Source organism: Lepidochelys kempii, chromosome 2 (genome assembly GCF_965140285.1).
Source record: "Lepidochelys kempii isolate rLepKem1 chromosome 2, rLepKem1.hap1, whole genome shotgun sequence".
In the NCBI taxonomy this organism is placed as follows: domain Eukaryota; kingdom Metazoa; phylum Chordata; order Testudines; family Cheloniidae; genus Lepidochelys; species Lepidochelys kempii.
Window position 1 is genome coordinate 23,818,656 of NC_136381.1, and position 25,680 is coordinate 23,844,335.

The following is a 25,680-nucleotide window of genomic DNA, read 5'->3' on the forward strand; positions in this document are numbered from 1 at the left end:
CATAATTCATCTTTATTAATTCACAACGTATGCTGGCTGGTGATGAGCAGGTCTGACAGCAATCAATTTCAAGTCACTGTGCTGTGTCACAGAACCCATAACAACATTCACAAACAATATTAATAGGTGCATTGACAATGTTATAGTCCTACATACACAGCAATCACTATAAGATTCATTCTGGGCCACAAAAGAGAAAGATCAGGTAAAGAACACTTCAGCAACACATGCTACTCTGGCTCACTATTAAGATGGTCTTTCAAAGCCTCCCTGAAGCCAGATAGCTCTGTGTTGAGCTCTTCTTATAGCTCTGGTATCTGGCTGTTCAAATTCAGCAGACAGCTGCGCCACCTCTGCCCTCCACCCTAGGGGAAACTTTTCCCCCTTGGCTTCACAGATATTATGCAGAACAGAGCAGACATCTATAACCATTGGGGTATTTTTGTCATTGAGTTCCAATCTTGAAAGTAAACAACACTAGGGACCCTTCAAATGGCCAAGGGCGCATTCAACTGTCATTCTGCACCTGCTAAGCCTGTAGCTGAAATGCTCCTTGGTGCTGCTGAGGTGGCTGGTATATGGCTTCATGAGCCATGGGAGCAAGAGGTAAACTGGGTCATCCAGAATCACTATTGGCATTTCAACATTCCCACCGGACTTAAAATAGTTTCCTAAGTATGCATCCGATGAAGTGAGCTGTAGCTCAGGAAAGCTTATGCTCAAATAAATTGGTTAGTCTCTAAGGTGCCACAAGTACTCCTTTTCTTTTAGCATGATTAGAGCATGCATGGTTGTTCCTCCCCCACACTAGCAAATATGAACGGTGATAATAACTCAGTGAAGAGTCACAATCATGTTTCACAACTGTGATTAAACATGACCAGGTCTGTAGACTTAAAAGAACGTCTAGCCCAGTAACTACCTTATCAAGACGAAAGAAAACAGCATGGCTTAAGATAAAAATTAAAATGATCCCTGCCCTCAAAAGATACAACTGTTACATGTACACCAGTATCTGTTAGGCTGTGTATATGTGTGTATATATATGTTCACCCACGTTTACCCTGTCTATTTTAACAACCTATTGATGGCTGGCTGCTGTGATTCTCCACTCAGCATGTGTATCTTACTTCTTATTATTTCCTAAACAGTGCCACCTAGTGGTCCTTTTGAATAACTTCCAGGCTTCCCCAGGAAAAAAAAACGCTCTCCGGATCTGAGAAAATTTACAATGAAGTAGCAAAGGGACATAAAGATAACGATCTCCTATATCAGAGCTAATAATATTTACAGGTCACTGTGACTCTGGAAGCTGATGGAAGGGTTGCAGTTAACCACGTGAATAGATTATTAGAGTTAACTGCAAGCTTACAATACATGTATAGACGGAGAGAGAGAGACAGATCAGTATAAAGATTCTTGGGCAAACCTCCTATGACAATTTGAGGCTTATCTATTTAAACAATATGGTTTATTTCCGAGTTTCTGGAAACTACATCTGCAGAAGTCAGCCATGCTAGTGGGAAGGTTCAATGTTATTTCTTAGTGCAAGTAGTTGGAGAGACAGTGAGCGTGAGGTAATCCTAGAAGCTTGGATAGATCAAGAAACTGAAGTTAATTCAGATCAAGAAGAGACCATTAATTCATAAATCCATAGACGCAGTTCACTTATAAGAACTGTACTGTGTGAAGTATGGTCGCAGGAGAAACTTCTGCAGCCCCAGCATGCAAATACAGCTCAAGGGATTTTAAAAGCAAGGCTCTCCTTTCCGACCTGCTGTACGTGAAGAGGAAATCAGGTGGTGACAACATATGTGTATTGCATTTTTCTGCAAATGTTTGCCGGTAGGCTAATTGAATTCACTCCGTTGAACTGGTTCTAGACCCAACTTAGTCCGAATGGGCAGTTCTTCCTCCCCCCCCCCACCCCTCCCCACAGGACCTCCCTTCCTCCTCCCTGTCCCCATCCTCCGCCCTATTAAAACAACCTCCAAGTCTCACTTGTTAAAAGACCCCATAACGTGGAGGAGGCAGAAAAGCAACGGCAGGAAAGGAAAAGTCAAGACGTCTGGAAAATATTACCCGCCCGCCCGCCGCTGCTGCGCCTCACTGACCCAGGCGCTCGAGCTGCGAGGCATCACCACAGAGACTTTCGGCGATTGATGCTGCCCATCCCGCGACTTTCAGAGCCCGCCGCTTCTCCGGGCTCCTGGCGACTGGCGTTTCAAACAGGACCGTGCGCTCGAGCGCCAGAAACAAGCCTCACGTCGATTATTTCGAAGCCGTGTGTTTTGTTTTTTTGTTTGTTTTTTTTTAAGAGAGAAACTTTTGAGCTAGAAACTGAAGCAGAGAAAGGAAAAGGGGGGAGGGAGGGAAAACACGTGGGAGAGAAATGAGGGCGAGTGAATAATTTCCAATGATTATTTGTATTTCTCCTTGATGCTCAATCCTTGAGACCCCCGCGATTTGATCTGTTACCTCAATCCTGGAAACTGTTCCGCAGGAGCTACAAAATACAAGACCACCCAGCAAGCCGAGGACCCTTTATGAGCAAAGGACAAACAAGGTACGTGATTTATATTTATTTCGTCTCAAGAGGAACAAACCGTTTTAAACTTCGAATTAAAGTTGTTGCAAAGGGGACTTGAGATCGATTTATATGCATCTGAATGGTATGTGGGGGGTATTTACCCTCCCCTCATGCACACCTATTCTGGCAATGAACGAGAATGCAGAGTTGCCTTGATGCATTTTGTAGACTAACCTCTCACCTAAAAACATGCTTTAGACCTTGCCGAGCTCACGCTCTTTATCCGCTGGAAAAGCGGGGCACGGTAAGCTGCAAAGGTGCGTTGGAGCTGGAGCCTCCCCGGCCATCCTCACGCACCATATCCAGCCTGCTGCTGGGTTTTTGGATTGCACACAGTGTAGTCATTTATACACTTGTGCAAACATGACCGTGATCCCCTCCCTCTCCGCTGTGCGTTCAGGGGATGGGGGACGTGACAGGAGCACAGGCAGGGATGGGGCTGCAGGGAGGCCGAGTGGGGAGGGAGCTGGGAGGGGGGGGGTGTCCTCCAGCCCCACCTCAGAGGGCGCAAACGCGATCAAGACGTCTCGCTGAAATACAAAGTGGGGAGAAAAGAAAAGGAGTACTTGTGGCACCTTAGAGATGAACTTAGATCACTGCATCCGATGAAGTGAGCTGTAGCTCAGGAAAGCTTATGCTCAAATAAATTGGTTAGTCTCTAAGGTGCCACAAGTCCTCCTTTTCTTTTTGCGAATACAGACTGACAGGGCTGCTACTCTGAAAAGTGGGGAGAGAGAAGGCAGTTTCGGGGGGGGGGGAGCCTCGGAGGGGGGAGGAGGGGAGAAGAACCTACCACTACCAGGAAAACTTTTAGCACCTCCCCTAAGGCGCCCGGTGGCTGCACAGGCTGAGGAGGAGCGTGTAACTCGGAGCAGCCCTGCTGGGCTCCGATGCCAGCGGTCACAAGTCCCAGCCACGCCAGTTTGAATGGGTTCGCGCGTGTGTGTGGTTGGGGAGGGGGAGATACGTGGCATGCCACCCAGCGAGCTAGGCACGTGTTTTAAGAGCAAATCGGGGACAGGCTGATTGGCAGGCGGGCTGCCGAGCCCCACCACTGGAGCGACACCCCTTCGTTGTGCCCCCGTCCGCAGGAGGAACCCCCCCCCAAACGCGCCCCGGGGGGGGAGCAGGAGGGCGGATCTGGCCCAAGACGTGGTGCAGCCAGGGGGCGAGCGGCGGGGGTGTCAGGGACAGCCCCCGGTGTCACGTTCCGCGGGGTCCAGCTGTCACGGTGTTGCGGGAGCCCATCCCACGCCCGGCAGTGGCTCAACGCCAGCGGGAGGCGGGTCTCCCCGGCGCAGGAGGCGCCCCGGCCTGGGCTACGTACCGGGCAGGGAGAGCCGCGGCCGCCGCACGGGGTCAAGAAACGCCGGCGCCCAGCGAGCGCCGGCTCCGCTCCCCGGCCCGCTGCTCCAGCCGGCCGCCGCCGAGCCAGCGCCGCCGGGGGAAGACATTTACAAGCGGCAACCCACGTGGCAGAGCGGGGAATACCTTTGAGGTCACTGCATTAGGGGCCGCCCCCCTGTGATGCAAGAGCCCGCCTCTCCCTGATTGGCTAATGCCTGCGGCAGGGGGGTTCCCCGGGAAGTGGAGGTCCGAGCCCAGGGCTCGCTAGCTCAGTCGGGGGAGGGGGAGTTCGCTGGGGGAGGACAGGAGTTGGGAGACTGGTGCTTTCTAGCCCTTTGGCATGTGCCGCTTTAGGAAATGGAGCTGCTCTCTGGCAAAGAGCCCTGGAGCACTGTGCAACGAGCACTCAGCTTCCCTTGCTTAAAAGGTTTGCAGCCTGGGAGATACATAAGTGCCTGGGGGAGACCAGCCCAGGAGCCAGATTGTGATCTCCCTTAACCTGATTAGCCCCTATTGACTTCAACGGAGCTTCTGCATATTTGCCCCAGTGCAAGAGAGATCGCAATCTGCCCCATGCACACTTCGGAACCACGCAGACAACACAAAACAACATACTGATGTGGAGGTCATTATGGATTAATGTTCCTACATCGCTCCTGCCATGAAAGTGTTACGTTAATTTTATTTTGAATTTAATTTTATGTATTATGCAGATGCTCCATCTAAAATAGCAGAGAACCGAGTTCCAAATTTCAGTTGGTCTTCCAGTGACAAGATAGAAGAGATCAGAGGTTTCCTTGTCACACATTGGTAGAAGCTGTACAGACTCTTAATGTTTGCTTACTTTAAAATATTAATACATATCACAGTTTTCAAAATGAAAACAAACGTTTTCACTAGTACACACTGAGGCATTCAGCATGAGTGCCTCCATACGTTATTGCAGTTGTGTGTGACTGCACACACATACTTGCATGAGTAATCTCATTAGAACATAAGAACCGCCATAATGAGTCAGACCAAAGGTCCATCAAGCCCAGTATCCAGTCCTCTGACAGTGGCCAATGGCAGCTGCCCCAAAGGGAATGAACAGAACAATCCCAGTTTCTGGCAAACAGAGGCTAGGGACACCATTTCATTACATTGAATGGGACTCCTCATGCAACTCAACAGGAAAAAGAGTTTGCAGGATCCAGTTCTTAGTCTTTTGGGGCTTTGGACATTTTAAAATGACCATATTAATATTAAAGTATTAGTTTCAAGATAGCATCTCTCCTTCAAATACTAAAGAGTCATGGGTGAAAACTTAGACACAATGAAGTCAATTGGTCATTGACTTCTGTGGAGCCAAGATTTCATGCCATTGACCATTAACTTCTGTGGAGCCAGGATTCCATGCCAAGCCTGTAACTCTTCTTACACACTTGCCCATATACCACGGACCAAATTCTCTGCTAGTACACAAGGACACAGCACTTCAATGGAATTTCACACATGTACAGGTTTCAGAGTAACAGCCGTGTTAGTCTGTATTCGCAAAAAGAAAAGGAGTACTTGTGGCACCTTAGAGACTAACCAATTTATTTGAGCATGAGCTTTCGTGAGCTACAGCTCACTTCATCGGATGCATACCGTGGAAACTGCAGCAGACTTTATATACACAGAGAGATCATGGAACAATACCTCCTCCCACCCCACTGTCCTGCTGGTAATAGCTTATCTAAAGTGATCATCAAGTTGGGCCATTTCCAGCACAAATCCAGGTTTTCTCACCCTCCACCCCCCCCCCCCACACACAAAGTTTGTGTGTTGTGTGGGGGGGTGGAGGGTGAGAAAACCTGGATTTGTGCTGGAAATGGCCCAACTTGATGATCACTTTAGATAAGCTATTACCAGCAGGACAGTGGGGTGGGAGGAGGTATTGTTCCATGATCTCTCTGTGTATATAAAGTCTGCTGCAGTTTCCACGGTATGCATCCGATGAAGTGAGCTGTAGCTCACGAAAGCTCATGCTCAAATAAATTGGTTAGTCTCTAAGGTGCCACAAGTACTCCTTTTCTTTTCACACATGTACACTAGCAGATAATTTGGCCATACATATTTACGGCATTGGAGGAAACAAATTATTTTGTCTCCTCCTCCATAGTTATATACACAGGGCCAAATGATTCCTGTATTAAAGGTGATGGGACCATTCACATGAGTCAGTCCAGTAGGGTATGGCCTATGATCTATGAATAAGCAGTAAATAAATTATAAGATCACAAAGATATAAACACCAATCAAATTTATTTAAGGTGGGTAACATGCATTACTACTATGTAATTAGTTCAGGGGTTCTCAAACTTCATTGCATTGCAACTCCCTACATGGTCCCAGAAGGGCAGACTGAAGCCTGAACCCACCTGAGTCCCACTGCAGAGGGGAGGGGCTAGCCCGAGCTCCACCGCCTCAGGAGTGCCAAAGCCCAAGTGCTTCAGCCCCAGGCAGGGGGCCTCCCTTGAAGCCCTTGGTCACCCTGGGCGGTGGGGCTCAGGCTTCAGCCCCAAGCCCCAGCCAGTCTAAAGCCAGCCCTGGTGACCCCATTAAAATTGGGTCCCAACCCACTTTGGGGTCCCTGCCAACAAATTGAGAACCGCTAAAGTGTTTAACTCCAAATACTTACCTAAACTGCATGACAGGTAAACTGGAAACGATTGATAAAATAGATTTTTTTTGTACAAGCATGGCTTACCTTTGCATAACCCTATGAGTTTGTCACCATTGTTTACATCAGGGACAGAACTAACAAACAACAGAGGCCTTGCTAAGGCTCATAAGCGAATACATTTGTGTAGTTTTTTGGAGGAGTAGTGAGTAGAAAGAGAAGATTCTTGGTCCAGTATTCAAAAACTTCTAAAGGCAGGCACAGTTTGTTGTCATTAATTCTGATATGCTATCCTGTTCTTTCTATTTAATCTAAAACCAGGTTTAACTTTAGTCTTATGTGGACCCTTTTGAAAAGATAAATGGTATGTAAAATCTAGAAGTGACAAATAACTCTAAACAACAGCTATGGTAACTCTGTTGATACAAAGATGTACAGATGTAACATAACTTTTGTTTCCCCTCTGCCAGCTGTAAACTGGAAGAGGGAATGTGGACAGTTATTTTATGCTTATAATTCATATTTTATGGAATCATTTGTACTTCAAAGTTGAAGTATTTATTATGCTGTCAAAATACATCTACATTTCTTTAAATTGGATGCCAATTCATAATAATCAGATACCATTTACACTATATGTGTATATACAGTGTTTGTGTATATATACACATTACAGCATATATCAATCTGTGTATATACTCTTAGACACACCCACATACACACTGGCCAGACCTAGTTGTTTTACTAAAGCCAAAACCAACTCGTCACATGGGTAAGGAAATCAAGTTTTGGCTTATAAAGGGCTAACTAAATTCTTCCCTTGGCTGTATACATACAACTCCTGCTGACATCAGTGGGAGATCTGTTTATATATTGATATGTGTGTGAGACATTAAAACCTTTTGTGATCATATCTCATAGATATCAACAAGAATATTAGCCTGAGTAAGGACTATAGGACTTGCTTTACTCATCTTAATAATTACATTCAAATCAATTGAATTACTCATGTGGGTAAGGTGAGCAAGGTTTGGACTGACATATGGTAGGGGGAGAGAGAGAGAGAAAGATTAAATTACAAAACTGGTGGATTCTGAATGACACTGAGAAGAGATACAAATCAAATCCTTAGCTCTTATATAGAACTATTCATCAGTAGATCTCAAAGCACTTTAGTGCTTTACTAGGAAGGTCAGTATCACTATCCTTCTTGAACACATGAGAAACTAAATTGTGTGATTAATCTGTTGTGTCCCTTACATTTCCAGGAAATGTTATTCAGTATAATATAATTGTAAAGGTTAAAAAGTATCATACAACTTGGATACATTTTTACTAGGGCAAAACTGGAAATGACTCTGCTTTATAAAGAGTGTTTAATTTTAAGCTATGTCCCTAGATCAGGGCCATTTTGTACTACAGAGGTTTAACTATTTCAGTGGTGTTCATCAGAAAAAGCAATGAAATATTATGGCTTGCAGTATTTGTAATCTCATTTGATGTTCAGAACCACATTTTGACCAAACTTTAAATTCCAAAGCATCCTAACTCCCCCCACCCCCATGAGTATTCTATTTCAAAACCCAATTACAAACGTTCCCAAATAGTATCATGATCATACTGTAAAGTTAATCCTCCTTTTTTAAAGCTTATCCCAGAAAATTTGAAATGGCTAAGAAGTTATTAAAAAACAAACTAACAAAACCCCCCACATAGTTTCCTTTGTATTTGTGACCTTATATCTCACCCTTCTTGTTTTCAATCTTTTGGGGGGGAAAAGTGGCTCAGGGTTTCCTCTGAAAAGCTGTGTGTGCATTGCACATTAGGGACTTCTCTTACAACAGCTGATGTAGTGAGCTACATCCCATGTGTTGCAAACAAGTCTGACTTTAATTTGACCTCCTTTAATAGTCACCAGATCCAAATCCTATATTAGCAGATGGAGAGGACCACCTGAAGGTTTTCACTACTTGAGAAAACTGGCTACATAAATGTTTAAGGGGTCTATGGTAGTGAATGCTGAAGTGTTCTTATATCAATATGTGTTATTTTTGTGATATTTTGTTCCCCAATTCTATTTATTATTCTCTTATCTATTTATTAGATTGAACTCTCATTTCTCGGGCCCTACCAAATTCTCAGCCATGAAAAACACGTCACAGACTGTGAAATCTGGTCTCCCCCCATGAAATCTGGTCTTTTGTGTGTTTTTAATCCATACTATTCAGATTTCACAGGGGACACCAGCGTTTCTCAAATTGAGGAGCCTGACCCAAAAGGGTGTTGGTTGGGGGGAGGGATGGAGGGGGGTTGCAAAGTTATTTTAAGGGGGTCACAGTATTGCCACCTTTACTTCTGCACCTCCTTCAGAACTGGGCAGCTGGAGAGTGACAGCTGTGAGCCAGGCACCCCGCTCTGAAAGCGGCACCCTGCCAGCAGCACCTCAGAAGTAAGAGTGGCAATACCATATCATGCCACCCTTACTTCTGCACTGCTGTCTTCAGAGCTGGGCAGCTGGAGAGTGGCGGCTCCTTACTGAGGGCCCAAGTCTGCAGGCAGCAGAACAGAAGTAAAGGTGGCAATACCATGACATCCTTCCTTCTGTGCTGCTGCTGGCAGTGGCTCTGCCTTCGGAGGGCCAGCAGCTGCCGCTTTCTGTCTGCCCAGGTATGAAGGCAGCGCTGCTGCCAGCAGCAGCACAGAAGTAGGGGTAGCAGTACCGCAACCACCCCTAAAATAACCTGGCAACCCCCCATATAGTCAGGGGCCCGAAAAATTATAACACTGTGAAATTTCAGATTTAAATAGCTGAAATCATGAAATGTATGATTTCTAAAATCTTATGACCGCGAAATTGACCAAAGTGGACCATGAATGTGGTAGGGCCCTACTCATTTCTGGCCTTTGCATTTTTCATATGCACTGATCATGTGCAGCTCCTATTGGTCTCTGAGAGGAATACCCCCTCTGCATCTATGGAAACTGATTTACGCTCTCAGGGCCAGACTGCGCCAGCCTCACTCAAGAGGAACAGTACCTTATGTCACTAGTCCCGTCGATTCCATGGGATAACTTGGTGAGTAAGGCCCTGATTCAGGAAAGTATCCCTAGCCAGGAAAGCACTTAAGGACACCCTTAACTTTAAGCAAATGCCTAACTCTCATTGAGAGTTAAGTGTTCTCCTGGATATATGGGTGAACTTAAACACATATTGAAGTGTTTTCCTGATTCAGAACCTAACATACTATACAACATGAGTAAAAATGGCACAACCTGGACCGTAATTATAAATTAGATGCCACAGTTCCACTTTCTATAGTTGTTCACACATTCTTATCCAGAAGCTTTTATGAAAAGCCCTGTAGAATTTCAGGTTTCAGTTACACTGCCAGGTAAGGCTAGTGTAGAGTAAGATCTATTTAATCTTAGCAGTGGTGAGAAACACTATGTTTCATGCACTTACACCATCATGCTAACGTAAACAGACATTATGCTTGATATTTGCAGTGTAGTTGTAGCCGTGTTGGGCCCATGATATTAGAGTGACAAGGTCGGGGAGGTAATATTTTGTATTGGACCAACTTCTGTTGGCGAGTGAGGCCCACTATCCTGCCACATGGAGCTCTTCCTCAGGTCTGGGAAAGGAACTCAGAGTCACAACTAAATACAAGCCCGCCTACTCCTTAGGCTTCACAGCCCCAGCCCCAAGCCCAAGCTGCAACTTCAAAGTGCTGCCTACCGGCCTATTTGTAGAGCATTAGTGCAAACCCTGCTAGCCCAAATCTGCTGAGCTGGGCTGGAAGGCTCGCCTCTGCAGGCTGTGTACCCCTTGATTTTAATGGTGCATGATTAGGCACTTGGGCTCAGTTTGTCAAATATATTTAGGCTCCTACCTTCCATTGCCTATATACCTGGAGGATCTGGGCCATGATCCCATGCTATGGGCAACAAGATTTCACTCTGAGAGCCTGATCCAAAACCCACTTAAGTCAAAGATTCTCTCTGACTTCAACAGGCTCCAGATGAAGCCCTTAATGAGCGTAGTAATTTATACATGTATTTATAGATCTGATCTTGTTCTCTTTGAAGTCAATGGCAAAGCCCCAAGTGACTTCAACAGGAGCTGGATCAGGGCTGGAATTTCTGGTTTAATCAAAACAAAGGGCCAAATCTGGACACCTTTGAACAGTCTTATTTAGGCAGCACTCCTGTTGAAGTTAATGGTTGTCTGCAGGATTTAGGCCTAAGGCCATAATTTAGAAAGGGGTATTAAAGAAGTCACTGAAAAAAAATGGTGATCTGAAAAGTTAAACCTGGCACTTAACCTTCACTATATGCTTGCCACCTTGGGCCTGATTCAGGAGTTACAGCAGTGTAAAATTGGAATAACACATTCCTGAGTTAGGTCTTTGGTTTCTCTGATAGTTTTGGAGTTGTGCTCAAATGTAAAATTCAGTAAAATCATGTTCAAAGTGTGATTAAGGATGTGGCTAAGAGTTATGCAGAAGGCCAGACTATGTTCATAATAGTTCCCATTGGCCTTAAAAGTCTATGACAGAGCAATTGCCTACTCTGAATGGTGCTGTTTGACTCAGCACTCCTTTTTGGCCCCAGACATGTAAAAATGTGAATTTCCTGTAAGATCCTTGGCAAAATGTTTAAAGCAGGGTGGAGGCTTTTTGGCTCCTCTCTCTTTGTGTATATTCAAACCGATAAAGATCAGGTCTACTGGGCAAAACATCAACAGTCCACATGCTAAAGCTTGAGAACGTTCCTTGAACAGCTTTTTCCAGACTCTCCCAGACAGTCAGTCAGTTAAAAGTCAAACCCTAGTTTATATGTATAAAAGGGGAAAGAGAGTTCACTAAAGCCACAAATTTAGGTCAAAGTATGCATTAGTTTTGTAGCCAGGATTAAGATCAGATTATATTTAGTTAGTTATTATATAATATGCATAATATATTATATATATATTATATTTAGTTTAGATCGTTTTCGATGGGAAAAAAATTGCTGTTTTATCAGGTCCAGAAACCCACTTCTTGATCTTGTGAAAATATTTTGAGGGGAAGTTATGCTGGAAACACAGCAGAACTCAGCATTTTTGTGCAGATATATTTCATAGGAAGAGAGAATTAATATGATAACATGACCAGTACTGTAGCAAGTTAGTTACATATAACTGCTTCAATTCTATTGTAATGTATCAGACTCATAGAATATCAGGGTTGGAGGGACCTCAGGAGGTCATCTAGTCCATCCTCCTGCTCAAAGCAGGACCAATCCCCAACTAAATCATCCCAGCCAGGGCTTTGTCAAGCCTGACCTTAAAAACCTCAAAGGAAGGAGATTCCACCACCTCCTTAGGTAACACATTCCAGTGCTTCACCACCCTCCTAGTGAAAAAGTTTTTCCTAATATCTAACCTAAACTCCCCCACTGCAACTTGAGACCATTACTCCTTGTTCTGTCATCTGCTACCACTGAGAACAGTCTAGATCCTCCTCTTTGGAACCCCCTTTCAGTTAGTTGAAAGCAGCTATCAAATCCCCCTCATTCTTCTCTTCTGCAGACTAAACAATCCCAGTTCCCTCAGCCTCTCCTCATAAGTCATGTGTTCCAGTCCCCTAATCATATTTGTTTCCCTCTGCTGGACGCTTTCCAATTTTTCCACATCCTTCTTGTAGTGTGGGGCCAAAAACTGGATACAGTACTCCAGATGAAGCCTCACCAATGTCGAATAGAGGGGAATGATCACGTTCCTTGATCTGCTGGCAGTGCCCCTACATATACATCCCAAAATGCTATTGGCCTTCTTGGCAACAAGGGCACACTGTTGCCTCATATCCAGCTTCTTGTCCACTGTAACCCCTAGGTCCTTTTCTGCAGGACCGCTGCCTAGACAGTCCCTAGTCTGTAGTGGTGCATGGGATTCTTCCATCCTAAGTACAGGACTCTGCACTTGTCCTTGTTGAACCTCATCAGATTTCTTTTGGCCCAATCCTCTAGTTTGTCTAGGTCCCTCTGTATCCTATCCCTACCCTCCAGTGTATCTACCACTCCTCCCAGTTTAGTGTCACCTGCAAACTTGCTGAGGGTGCAGTCCATGCCATCCTCCAGATCATTAATGAAGACATTGAACAAAACTGGCCCCAGGACAAACCCTTGGGGCACTCTGCTTGATACCGGCTGCCAACTAGACATGGAGCCATTGATCACTACCCGTTGAGCCCGACGATCTAGCCAGCTTTCTATCCACTTTATAGTCCATTCATCCAGTCCATACTTCTTTAACTTGCTGGCAAGAATACTATGGGAGACTGTATCAAAAGCTTTGCTAAAGTCAAGGAATAACACGTCCACTGCTTTCCCCTCATCCACAGAGCCAGTTATCTCGTCATAAAAGGCAATTAGATTAGTCAGGCATGACTTGCCCTTGGTGAATCCATGCTGACAATTCCTGATCATTTTCCTCTCCTCTAAGTGCTTCAGAATTGGCCCCTGCTCCCCTGCTCCCTAACAGGAATATTCTGGGTTGGGCCAGAGAACAGATGGATGGAAAATGAGTAAACATGCTATAAAAGAGTCATTACTGAGACAAATTCAGCCCAGGTGTAAGACGGATAAAACCTTTTGAGTTCAGCTGTCAGGGAACCAGTTTACATGAAAGATGAATAAACACATGGACCACATATTCTGATCTTTAGGATCATCTAATCTAGATGAGATTATTTAACTTATTTTATTCATTTATTTCTAATGCACCTATCATTTGGCATTCATGGTCATGTTCTGTAATGCTTCTCTAAGGCCTGATCTACACTGGGTGGGGTGGGGGGGAAATCGATCTAAGTTACGCAACTTCAGCTACGTGAATAATGTAGAGATCGACTTACTGTGGTGTCTCCACCGTGGTGAGTCGACTGCTGCCACTCCCCCGTCGACACTGCCTATGCCTCTTACTGAGCTAGAGTACAGGAGTCAACGGGAGATCGCTCGGGGGGCTGGGAGGAGAGGTCGATTTATTGCATCTAAACTAGACGCGATAAATCGACCCCTGCTGGATTGATTGCTGCCCACCGATCCGGCGGGTAGTGAAGACACACCCTAAGACTACTGTCATGGAAAGCTTTTGGAGTGATCTTCTCTGCAACATTTCAGACAGGTCAAAATAGGGACTGTCAATTTACAGTCAACAGACTTACTGCTGGCCATAAATTTGCTGATGTGTACCTATGGCACCTGCCAAAATTCGGCTTTAGGTATTCAAGCAAGTTTTAGTTATAGAGTCCAGGTTATGATACTTACTTTACTATTGTCTCCAAATGTAAATTTCAGAACCTTCCTCCCATATTGAAATATATCACTTTAAAATAGCAAAAAGGAAGAAGTGCTTTTTTTCTCAGCCTAAAATTCTGTGGTTTATTTTTTGTTGAAAGATTTTTTTCCCCGTGGCTGTAACTTTGCAGACTGAAATGTAAACAGCTGAGTACAGCTGCATTGCTACAGTTTAGTAGCAATTTCCCCCTGTATTTCAGGGGATGGTCTGCAGGCATATATGATGTAAAAGGGTGGTGTTCCAAATTCAACTGTGGCCAACAGATGGTGTGATGAATATTATCAACATGCATGCCAGCTGATAACAGTAGGGAAAATGTGAATAATGGAAAAGGAAAGAGCCCAAAATACAAAGAGAGGCCCTGATTCAGCAAAGCACTCACGTATGTCTTTAGATCAAATGAAATTCAAAGCATGCAGTTAAAGTTAAGAATGAGAATCAGGACTTTGAAGACATGTTACATGTTTTATGTTAGTTTTAAGAAATCTGTTGCATAAAATGGTTGGTTTGACTGTGATTGAAAGAAAGCCAGGAATATACCATACTGCTAATCTGCCTACCTGCCTGCATACTTTTTTACATACCATTTATCACCAGGCTGTATATCTTAGCACCTTACATACTTGTTAGATCTTGCATACCTTGGAGTTCAGTAAAGGGGGTACAAGGGACAGCTAAGCTAAAAATGTAGAAAGTTGTCAGAATCAACTGAAGTTTTGCAGAATTGCAAAGACTGGGTAAAATCCCAGCTATATTGCAGCTGATGAGTATTTTGCCATTGACTTCAAAGGGTAAAATCTTGATCCCATTGAAGTCGACGGCAAAAATTCCCATGACTTCAACAGAGCTGGGAGTTCACCTATATATATAGAATATATATATTCACATACATTACTAGCCAGACATCTATTTTTTAAAAGTCTCTTCAATACTATTATACTTAAGGTCTCATCTAGCAAGCCCAGGTTTCTAGGATCAGATTCTTATATAGATAGCACCTTTTGTCAGAGGATCTTAGAGGACCTTATACATGTTCACAAATTTGTGAAGTATTGGCATCCAATTTTGCAAGTTGGGAATAGTGCAACACAGAGATGATACAACTTGGCCAAGATGATGCAGAAACAGATCCTGTATCTCCTGATTCTCCATCTTGTGTTTTAGCCATTAGACCACCCAGATTACACTCTGTAGCAGGAAACAGCAATCACATTAATTATTTTTCTGGTTTTGTTGCAGATGCATTGTGAGAGATTTATATGTATCCTGAGAATACTTGGAACCACGCTCTTTGGGGTTTCCCTCCTGCTCGGAATCACAGCTGCTTACATTGTTGGCTACCAGTTTATCCAAACAGATAATTACTATTTCTCTTTTGGACTCTATGGTGCTATTTTGGCATCTCATCTCATCATCCAAAGCCTATTTGCCTATTTAGAACACCGGAAAATGAAAAGATCACTTGAGACTCCAATAAAGTTGAACAAAACAGTTGCCCTTTGTATTGCTGCCTATCAAGAGGATCCTGACTACTTAAGAAAATGTTTACTTTCAGTGAAAAGATTGACCTACCCTGGAATTAAAGTTATCATGGTCATTGATGGGAACTCAGAAGATGACATTTACATGATGGACATTTTTAGTGAAATCATGGGCAGGGACAAATCTGTCACTTATATATGGAGGAATAACTTTCACGAGAAGGGTCCAGGTGAGACAGAAGAGTCACATAAAGAGAGTATGCAACACGTAACTCAACTAGTCCTATCCAACAAAAGTATTTGCATCATGCAGAAATGGGGTGGAAAAAGAGAAGTAATGTACACAGCATTCAAAGCGCTGGGGAGAAGTGTGGATTATGTACAGGTAGGTATTAAAGCACTAGGCCAATGCCAATTCAAACATACCTTGACATAAAGCAGCTTTTGTATATTTCATGCAGCATGCTTTAGCCCATCCTAGTCCCTTATGAACACAGTGCTCCTTTCAGTCTATTTGAAAACAGCATGACCGTTGAAAGCATATTTTGTAACCTTTTAAAACGGTTAGACTTTCTGTGAGTATGCTAAATCTGTGCACTATTATTTGAGAAGTCTGATGCATTTCCTGATATTTAACACTAGTACTCCCTTATCAAAATCGTTACGTTTTTTAAAAAATTATCTGCTTTGGAAGATCACTGCTTTGCCAATGTAAATTGAGATCAGAGGTAATTTTTCATTCTGGGAGATGCCCTGGATACAAACATGCAATAACCTATTAGGGCAGGGGTCGGTAACCTTCGGCACATGACCCATCAGGGTAATCCGCTGGTGTGGGCCATGAGACGTTTTGTTTACATTGACCGTCCGCAGGCACAGCTGCCCCGCAGCTCCCAGTGGCTGCAGTTCGGCCAATGGGAGCTGTGGGAAGCAGCAGCCAGCATGTCCTTGCGGCCCGCGCCGCTTCCCGCAGCTCCCATTGGCCAGGAACGGTGAACTGCGGCCACTGGGAGCTGTCGGGGGGCTGTGCCTGCGGACGGTCAATGTAAACAAAATGTCTCATTGCCCACTAGCGGATTACCCTGATGGGCCGCATGCTGAAGATTGTCGACCCCTGTATTAGGAAATATTCTCAGGAATATCTCAAAGCATTGACAGAGTCTGTAAAAAGGAGACATTTTTAAGCCTTCAAAGCCAGCTAGGACTATTCAATAAAAGGGGAGAGAGAAGGAATGGAGTTCTTACAAACACAGATGAGAAATTCTTTAGCTAAGGCCAGAAGTAGCATTTGCTTCATCTTTTACAGCTGCATTACCTCACTCACCACAACTTGGCCTTTAAAGCCTTAATCACACTGTTCACTTTAAAATGAATTAGGCAGAGTCCTATCCCCATTTACAAAGCTGCAAAGACAGATTGGTCTCAAGCTGTCCTGGATTCTGTACAAGTTTTCCTATGTTTTGGTCCTGATTCTGTGATCCACATGCACAGAAGTATTCCTCACTCCTGGAAATGGTTCTATTGCCTTCAATGAATAAAAACTACTCCGGTGAGTAAGGTTTGCAGGATCAGGCCATTTTTTGACACTGAACACCACTAGCAATGGATAAACCTTACAAGGTTCAGGGTTTGGTTTTGACTAAGCCCTGAGAAGTTGTGATGATTGTTCAAGCAATTCAGGCTTTTTAGAGGCTCTCCCCTTCCTCCCTGTGGACCTGAAAGTCAGTTGCCCTGGGTTTCACCTTTAAAAATCCTCTTTTGATGGTCAACCAGTTATGGAGCCTCTCTGCCGGGCTCTGGAAGGGTCAGTGTTCTAGTTGCTTACACTCTCGGGCTAATCCAGAATGCATTGCATGACGAAGTGTGCAAGATTTGAACATCATGCCATCTGAGGCCTTGCAAAGGAGCTACCAGAGTAGCTGGATCAACACCATAGGGTCTTCAAAGGCCAGAGAAGGTGGAGGGGTACAGGAAAGAGTTTCTTAGCAGGATTTTATAGGTACATGAACAGATGGAAAGAGCAGAGAATAAATAAATAAAAATGTAAATAACCACCTTTCCCCAACCCACCTCAGAAAAATTAAACTGGTTTGTTCCCTAAACATGATGAGCCTGATCCTCCATGGTCTCAAATCTTGTGTAGTCCAATCAGGGTGCAAAGTGCTATTCTAATTTGAAAGCATTTTGCATGGATGTAAATGGCTGCACAAGAAGCACAGTGGAGAATCAGGCCTGTCATATCTCCTATTTTGCTGGTTCAGGATCTTTCATATCATCTGTCCAGGAAAACTGTAGTGAAGTGTTTTTGCTAAAGAAACAATGGCCAAAAGTATTAATAGCTATAAGTATCTACATGGGAAACAAATATTTAATAATGGGCTCTTCAGTCTAGCAGACAAAGATATAACATGATCCAATGGCTGGAAGTTGAAGCTAGACAATTCAGACTGGAAAGAATGTGAACATTTTTAACAGTGAGAGTAATTAACCACTGGAACAATTTCCCAAGGGTTGAGATGGATTCTCCATCACTGACAATTTTTAAATCAAGACTGGATGTTTTACTAGAAAATCTGCTTTAGGAATTCTTTTGGGGAAGTTCTATGGCCTGTGTTATACAGGAGATTGCATTAGGTTATCACAGCAGTTCCTTTTGGCCTTGGAATCTATGAATCTATGAAAAATGGGAAAAAGGAAGTGCCTCCCCGCAGAGATGCTGCCAGCACTTGCTAGGTCTATTTAGCACCTGTTCATAGGGGGTACATGACTGACTCATGACATTGACTCAAGAAGTCTGATGAGTGTCTTAGAAACTTCAACGCTAGAGTAAGCCAACCACTGAGTCATGTTAAAGAATGATGAAGTCAACTAAAGTCACATCTACACTACAAATACAACTGTCTCAGTGGGTCTGGTAACAACAGTTGTATCCCACAACACAGTGAAAGCATGGCTGTTTTGCAAATGAAGGCAAGATTTTCAAAAGTGGCTAGTAATTCTGGGTGCCTCATTTTTAGGGTGACCAACTTAAGACACTTTAAACAGGTCTGATTTTCAGACATAGAATCATAGAATATTAGGGTTGGAAGAGACTTCAGGAGGTCATCTTGCCCAATCCCCTGCTCAAAGACAGCACTGAGCATCCACCCTCTGAAAATTAGGCCCCTTTTAGGTGTCTTTAAGTTGGGTGCCAAAAAAAAGTGGGCCATCCTGAGTGTATCAATATCATCCATTTCTGTATCAATATCTCTATGTATTGGTGACCTGCTGCTTTTAGCCTTTCCTTTTTTTTTTTTTATAAAACTACTGAAGAAAATACCAAATAGTTTTCATATCAAATGTCAAATCTTTGTATTATTTGTAACGTTCCATGCAACTAAACTGAAAAGTGAATTTGTCCTGAAATCCACAATACGTACTTTCACATGAATTGCTGAACCCTTTTCTTAGTGAAAGTGCTATTGGGGTTCTTCTTAGACTCCTAGCTAATCTACATAAGCATCTGTGGGTTAACTCCTCATTGATCTCCCTTATGAGAATAGGAAACATTTGAACAGGGTGCAAACACATCCGGTTTCCCTGTGCCAAAGCTCAGCCAGGAAACTGCAGACCATCCATAAAAGTTTTGTTTTGATTCATATGGGTCTTAGTGCCTTCTCTCAAATAATATCTCTCTTGTTCAGATTAGCTGATCCAATGTGCCAATAAACAAATACAGATAATATGGAAAATAGAAGATTCTTTGTGACTATACCACAGACAAATGCTCTGTTTCATTCAATGATAAATCTAGTTGTCTGATATCAAATGCCCTCAGCAGAAGTAACAATACAAATTCCAGAGATTTTATTAATATGTACACTGAAACACTATATTCCCTCTTATTTTTAATTTTCTTCTCTAGTGCATTCCCTAACTCCATTTTTTCTTTTTTTCTTTGTGTTACTTATAGGTTTGTGATTCAGATACAATGCTTGATCCGGCCTCGTCGGTGGAGATGGTAAAGGTTTTAGAGGAAGATCCAATGGTTGGCGGAGTTGGGGGTGATGTGCAGGTGGATATGGTGAACTTCAGATTAACTGAGCAGCATTAATAGCAAATATTTCTAAAACAAAATTATCCCCAGACTTGAATTAACACAAGGAATTGGGAATTTTGTAGCAATATTTTAGAGTCCTGTTTATTTTAAGAGATTTTCTATCTCTGGTGGTACTCATCACTACCATAGTATCTAAGGACCTTGTAATCTTTATAATATATTTAGCCTCACAACACCCCTGTGAGGTAGGCCCAGATCCTCATAGATATTTAGGTACCTACCTGATTTCAATGGGAGTTAAGTGCTTTTGAGGATCTGGGCCTAAGTGATTTGCCCAAAGTTACACAGGAAGTCTGTGGTAAAATAGGGAACTGAACCTGGATCTCCTGACTGTTACATTAGCACCCTAGCCAATAGACCACCCTTCCTCTCCATTAATTATTTTACTATTTCCAGCTTTGATTATTAAAACTTAAAGTATTTTTGAAATCTCATAAACTAGTCACTCTGTATGCTGTTTTACTTTTGTATTTCTCTGAGCTAGGACAATAAAAATCACTGAAGTCAGTTCCACTTTTGTTTGTAGTCACATTCTCTGATATTTTCATTAGAATATAAGAATAGCCATACTGGCTCAGAAAAATGGTCCAGCTAGCCCAGTATCTTGTCTTCCAATAGCGGCCAGGGCCAGAGGCTACAGAGGAAGTGAACAAAAGAGGGCAATATATCCAGTGATCCATCCCCTGTCATCCAGTCCCAGCTTCTGGCAGTCAGAAGTTTAGGGACACCCAGAGCGTGGGGTTGCTTCTCTGACCATGTGGACTATAGCCATTGACAGAACTACACTCCAGGAACTTATTTAATTCTTTTTTGAACCCTGTTATGCTTTTGACCTTCACATCATCCCCTGGCAATGAGTTCCACCAATTCTGTGTGTTGTGTGAAGAAGTACTTCCTCATGTTTGTTTTAACCCTGCTGCCTATTAATTTGATTGGGTGACCCCTCGTTCTTGTGTTATGAGGAGTAAATAACACTTCCCTTTTCACTTTCTCCACACCATTCATGATTTTATAGACCTCTATCATATCCCCTCTTAGCCATCCATCTCTTTTCTAAACTGAACAGTCCCAAGCTTTCTAATCTCACTAACGTGGAAGCTGTTCCACACCCCTAATCATTTTTGTTGCCGTTCTCTGTACTTTTTCCAATTCTAATTTATCTTTTTTGAGATGAGGTGAACAGAACTGCACACAGTATTCGGTGTGGAAGTATCATGGATTTATGTAGTGGCACTTTGATATTTTCTGTCTTATTATCTATCCCTTTCCTAATGATTCCCAGCACTCTGTTCGCTTTCTTGACTGCTGCTGCACATTGAGCAGCTGTTTTCAGAGAACTATCCATGATGACTCCATGATCTCTTTCTTGAGTGGCAACAGCTAATTTAGACCCCATCATTTTGTATGTATAGTTAGGATTGTTTTCCAATGTGCATTACTTTGCATTTATCAACATTGAATTTTATCTGCTATTTTGTTGCCCAGGCACACAGTTTTGTGACATCCCTTTCTAATTCTTCACTTAGCTTTGGACTTAACGATCTTGAATAATTTTATATTGTCTGTAAACTTTGCAACCTCACTTTTTACCTCTTTTCCCAAATCATTTATGAGTATATTGAACAGCGCTCATTCAAGTATAGATCCTTGGGTGAAACCCCACTTTTTACCCCTCTCTACTAGAAGACTAACCATTTATTTCTGCCCTTTGTTTCTTATCTTTTAACCAGTTACTGATCCATGAGAAGGACCTTCCATCTTTTACCATAACTGCCTACTTTGCTTAAGAGCCTTTTGTGAGGGACTTTATCAAACACTTTCTGAAAGATCAAGTATGCTATATCCATTGGATCAACTTTGTCCACATGTTTGTTGACCCCTCAAAGAATTGCAATAGATTGGTGAGCCGTGATTTCCCTTTACAAAAGCCATGTTGACTCTTCCTCGACATATCATCATTCTGTTCTTTTCTATAGTTTCAATCAATTTGCCTTGGACTGAAGTTAGTCTTACTGGCCTGCAATTGCCAGGATTCCCTCTGGAGCCTGTTTTAAAAAAATGATGTTACATTAGCTATCCTCCAGGCATCTGAAACCGAGGTTGTTTTAAGCAATATGTTACATCCCACAGTTAGTAGTTTCGTATTTGAGTTCCTTCAAAACTCTTACCCTCTGGTTCTGGTGACGTTTTAATTTATCAATTTGTTCCAAAACCTCCTCTATTGACATCTCAGTCCAGGACAGTTCATCAGATCACTCACCTAAAAAGAATGGCTCAGATGTGGCAGATCTTCCCTCACATCCTCTGCCGTGAAGACTGATGCAAAGAATTCATTTAGCTTCTCCCCAACAGTCTTGTCTTCCTTGAGTGCTCCTTTAGCACTTCAGTCATCCAGTGGTTCCACTGATGGTTTGGCAGACTTCCTGCCGCTAATGTACTTAAAAAAAAATTGATGTTAGTTTTTGTTTCTTCTACTAGTTGCTCTTCAAATTCTTTTTTTGGACAGTCTAATTATACTTTTACACTTGATTTACCAGAGTTTTTGTTTCTTTCTATTCTCCTCAACAGGATTTGACTTCCAATTTCTAAAGCATGCCTCTATCTGCCACTTTTACACTGGTGTTTAGTTATTGTGACATTTTTTGGTCCTCTTACTGTATTTTTTTATTTGGGGTATACATACACGAGTGTCTTTTATATTTTTAAATAGTTTCTATGCAGCTTGCAGGCATTTCACTCTTGTGACTGTTCCTTTTAATTTTCGTTTACTAGCCGCCTTATTTTTGTATTTGCATTTTGTAGTTGCATTTTTTGAACTTAAATACTACTGTAATGGGTTTCTTTGGTCTTTTCCTCCCTAGAAAAATGTTAAATTTAATTATGTTATGGTCACTATTACCAAGCAGTTCAGCTATATTCATCTCTTGGATTAGATCCTGTGTGTCATTTAGGACTAAATCAAGAACTGCCTTCACCTTGTGTGTTCCTTGACTAGCTTCTCCAAGAAGCAGTCATTAATGATATCTAGAAATTTTATCTTTGCATCTCATCCTGAGGTGCCATGTTCCCCAGTCAATATGGAGATAGTTGAAATCCCCCATTATTATCAAGTTTTCTGTTTTTGTAACATCTCTAAACTCCCTTAGCATTTCATAGTCACCATCACCATCCGAGTCAGGTAGTCAGTAGTATAAATTCCTATTGCTATATTCTTATTATTCAAGCATGGAATTCCTATGCATAGAGATTCTATGGTACAGTTTGATTAATTTAACATTGTTACTATGTTTGATTATGCTTTCTTTAACAGATAGTGCCACTCCCCCACCAGCACAACCTACTCTATCATTCCTATATATTTTGCACCCTGGTATTACCATGTCCACTTGATTATCATCATCCTGTGATACCTGTTATATCCATATCAATTTAACACCAGCCACTCAAGTTCACCCATTTTAGTGCATTTTCAGTGCTGCAATGTTTGGGTTGAAAATGCAACAGAGGGCTGTTTATTTCTTTCAAAACAATTGCTTCTGATGGGATTTATTTAAAAAAATGCATAATAACAGTTTCACTGGTCTTCGGTTTTTATAAAAAAAACTTCTAGTTTCCCTCTCCACCCAGTAGACTTTTAACATGGGATGAAGGAGAAATATCTTTACTCTTGCAGCCTGCTAGCTATGTGGTCAGATGGCCAGACAGCTAATAGCTGAGGCCCAGGGCCTGGGAGTTAGGCACCTAAATACCTGGGCCTGAGTCCCTGTCTGAGCTTGCTGCCCACCTTCCCTGCTGCTGCACCCTGCTCAGAACAAATCAGGCATTACACTTACCTGTGAGTGTGAGAGTTAAGGAGGTGGGAGACAGTGTGAGCTCAGAGAGGGAGGTGAATGGTCCCTAAGCAGCGCTTCTGCTCTGTGGCACACAGCAGAAATGGAGCACAACAGGGGGTGTGTCCCCAGGAGTCTTTTGGGGTCTGTTAAGTGGGAATGGGCAGAGTGGCACAGAGGAAGAGTCAGTACATGGGGCTGGAAAGGAAGATCAATGAGTCGGGAGGGTGATTCTTTGTGGGAGTGAGGGGAAGGTTTATGTTGTTTTTGGACAGAAGGGAGAGAAGTTTTGGTGGGACAGGATCCTATTTAATGTTTATTTTGACCTCCCTAGCAATGCCCTTCTGAATAGACATGTCTGGGACTCTGAACAGTCACTGTCAGTGAGGAAGCATGGCTTCTGCAAGAGCCAATTCAGCTTGGTAGGAATTGATAGTCTAACCCTTGGTTTAAAGTGCTGACGTTTTAATGGTAACTCTTGATGTTTATCCTGAATTGTCAAGGTGGACAGCTCTTCCCACAATTCATTGTCCCATATTTTGGTTAGTGCCATTCACTTCATGAGTGTTAGTTTCTGATCCAGAAATATTTCCATTTTTTAAGAGCTAATTTTTGAAATTTCCTTTTACTTGCAGATTTTGAACAAGTATGATTCCTGGATCTCCTTTCTTAGCAGCGTGAGATACTGGATGGCATTTAACATAGAACGAGCCTGTCAGTCCTATTTTGGCTGTGTACAGTGCATCAGTGGACCTCTGGGAATGTACAGGAACTCCTTACTGCATGAATTTGTGGAAGATTGGTACAATCAAGAATTCATGGGCTCCCAGTGTAGTTTTGGAGATGACAGACATCTGACTAACCGAGTGCTGAGTCTGGGTTATGCCACAAAGTACACAGCTAGATCAAAGTGCCTTACTGAAACACCTGTAGAATACCTAAGGTGGTTGAACCAGCAGACCCGCTGGAGTAAATCATACTTTAGAGAGTGGCTGTATAATGCAATGTGGTTCCACAAGCATCATTTGTGGATGACTTACGAAGCTGTAATCACTGGATTCTTTCCTTTCTTCCTCATTGCCACAGTCATTCAGCTTTTCTACCGGGGGAAAATCTGGAACATCCTCCTTTTCTTGTTGACAGTTCAGTTAGTAGGCCTTGTAAAGTCTTCCTTTGCCAGCTGCCTTAGGGGGAACATCGTCATGGTGTTCATGTCACTCTACTCAGTGTTGTACATGTCAAGTTTACTTCCAGCGAAGATGTTCGCAATAGCCACCATAAACAAAGCAGGGTGGGGCACATCAGGAAGAAAAACCATTGTCGTCAATTTCATAGGACTTATTCCAGTATCTGTTTGGTTTACAATCCTTCTCGGCGGTGTGATTTTCACTATATGCAAGGAATCAAAAAAGTCGTTTTCCGATTCAAAACAGACTGTTCTCATCATTGGTACAGTACTCTATGCATGCTACTGGGTTATGCTTTTGACTTTGTATTTGGTTCTTATCACCAAATGTGGCAGGCGGAAGAAAGGGCAACAGTATGACATGGTGCTTGATGTATGATGTTTCTGCAGAACGTTACACAGAAAATTTTAAAGCAACCCAACAACTTGATAGTATTTGTGGCATCGAATTAATGTCACCATGAGAAATGGATCACTGCTGCTGGGACTTAAACGTTCATGTTTCTATGGGTTCATCCTGCCAAAGTAAAAACACACCATTGTTTTTTCTGAAGGGGGAAAAAAACCACACAGATTCAACCTGTTCACAGGAAAATGGGAGGACTTCTTTGTTTATGCACTTTTTTTTATTGTGCATACGCCTGACAGTGTTACGTTCTATATACCTCACTAGTCATGCTTATGTGGGTGGACAGGAAGGAAAGGAGTTTGGTGAATCAAGCAAAGGATCTTGCAACCTAATTTATGAACTCTTTTAAATAGTTTTGTTTTATAGGGTCTTTTTGTGTTAGGCTGACAAATGTAATGCCAAAGGTAAATTTTAAGAGGCCATTGGCTGAGCTGTATTTTTATATTATTGTCTTATTTGTGTGTGTGTATTTTTACACCAACTTTTTGAAAAATTTCCATATTTTATATTTTACTTATCTGCCAAAAGAACACCTCCCTGACATTTTGCTCTCTATCTATCCTTCTAAATACGTTTTGAAAGAATTCACTCTCTCTCCCCCCAAAAAGCTGCCCACAATGTGAAAACGTGTTGATTTTGATATTGTTCACAACAAAAATAATAAAATGTCTCTCTACATTTTTTAAATTGCTGAATGGTTATTTCTGTGAAAAGTATTTAAATGTTTTCTTGAACTTTTGATTTAATTGTAT

The 25,680-nt window shown here is 42.5% G+C and overlaps 1 protein-coding gene across 1 annotated transcript; it reads left to right on the forward strand.

Moving 5' to 3' along the window:
- Positions 1–2,393: 2,393 nt before the first annotated feature.
- HAS2 (hyaluronan synthase 2) lies at positions 2,394–25,445 on the forward strand. The gene is made up of 4 exons (XM_073329342.1): positions 2,394–2,566; positions 15,163–15,789; positions 19,357–19,458; positions 23,969–25,445. Exons 2-4 carry the CDS (start codon positions 15,163–15,165, stop codon positions 24,896–24,898), a joined length of 1,659 nt encoding a protein of 552 aa, XP_073185443.1. The 5' UTR covers positions 2,394–2,566; the 3' UTR covers positions 24,899–25,445.
- Positions 25,446–25,680: the final 235 nt, after the last annotated feature.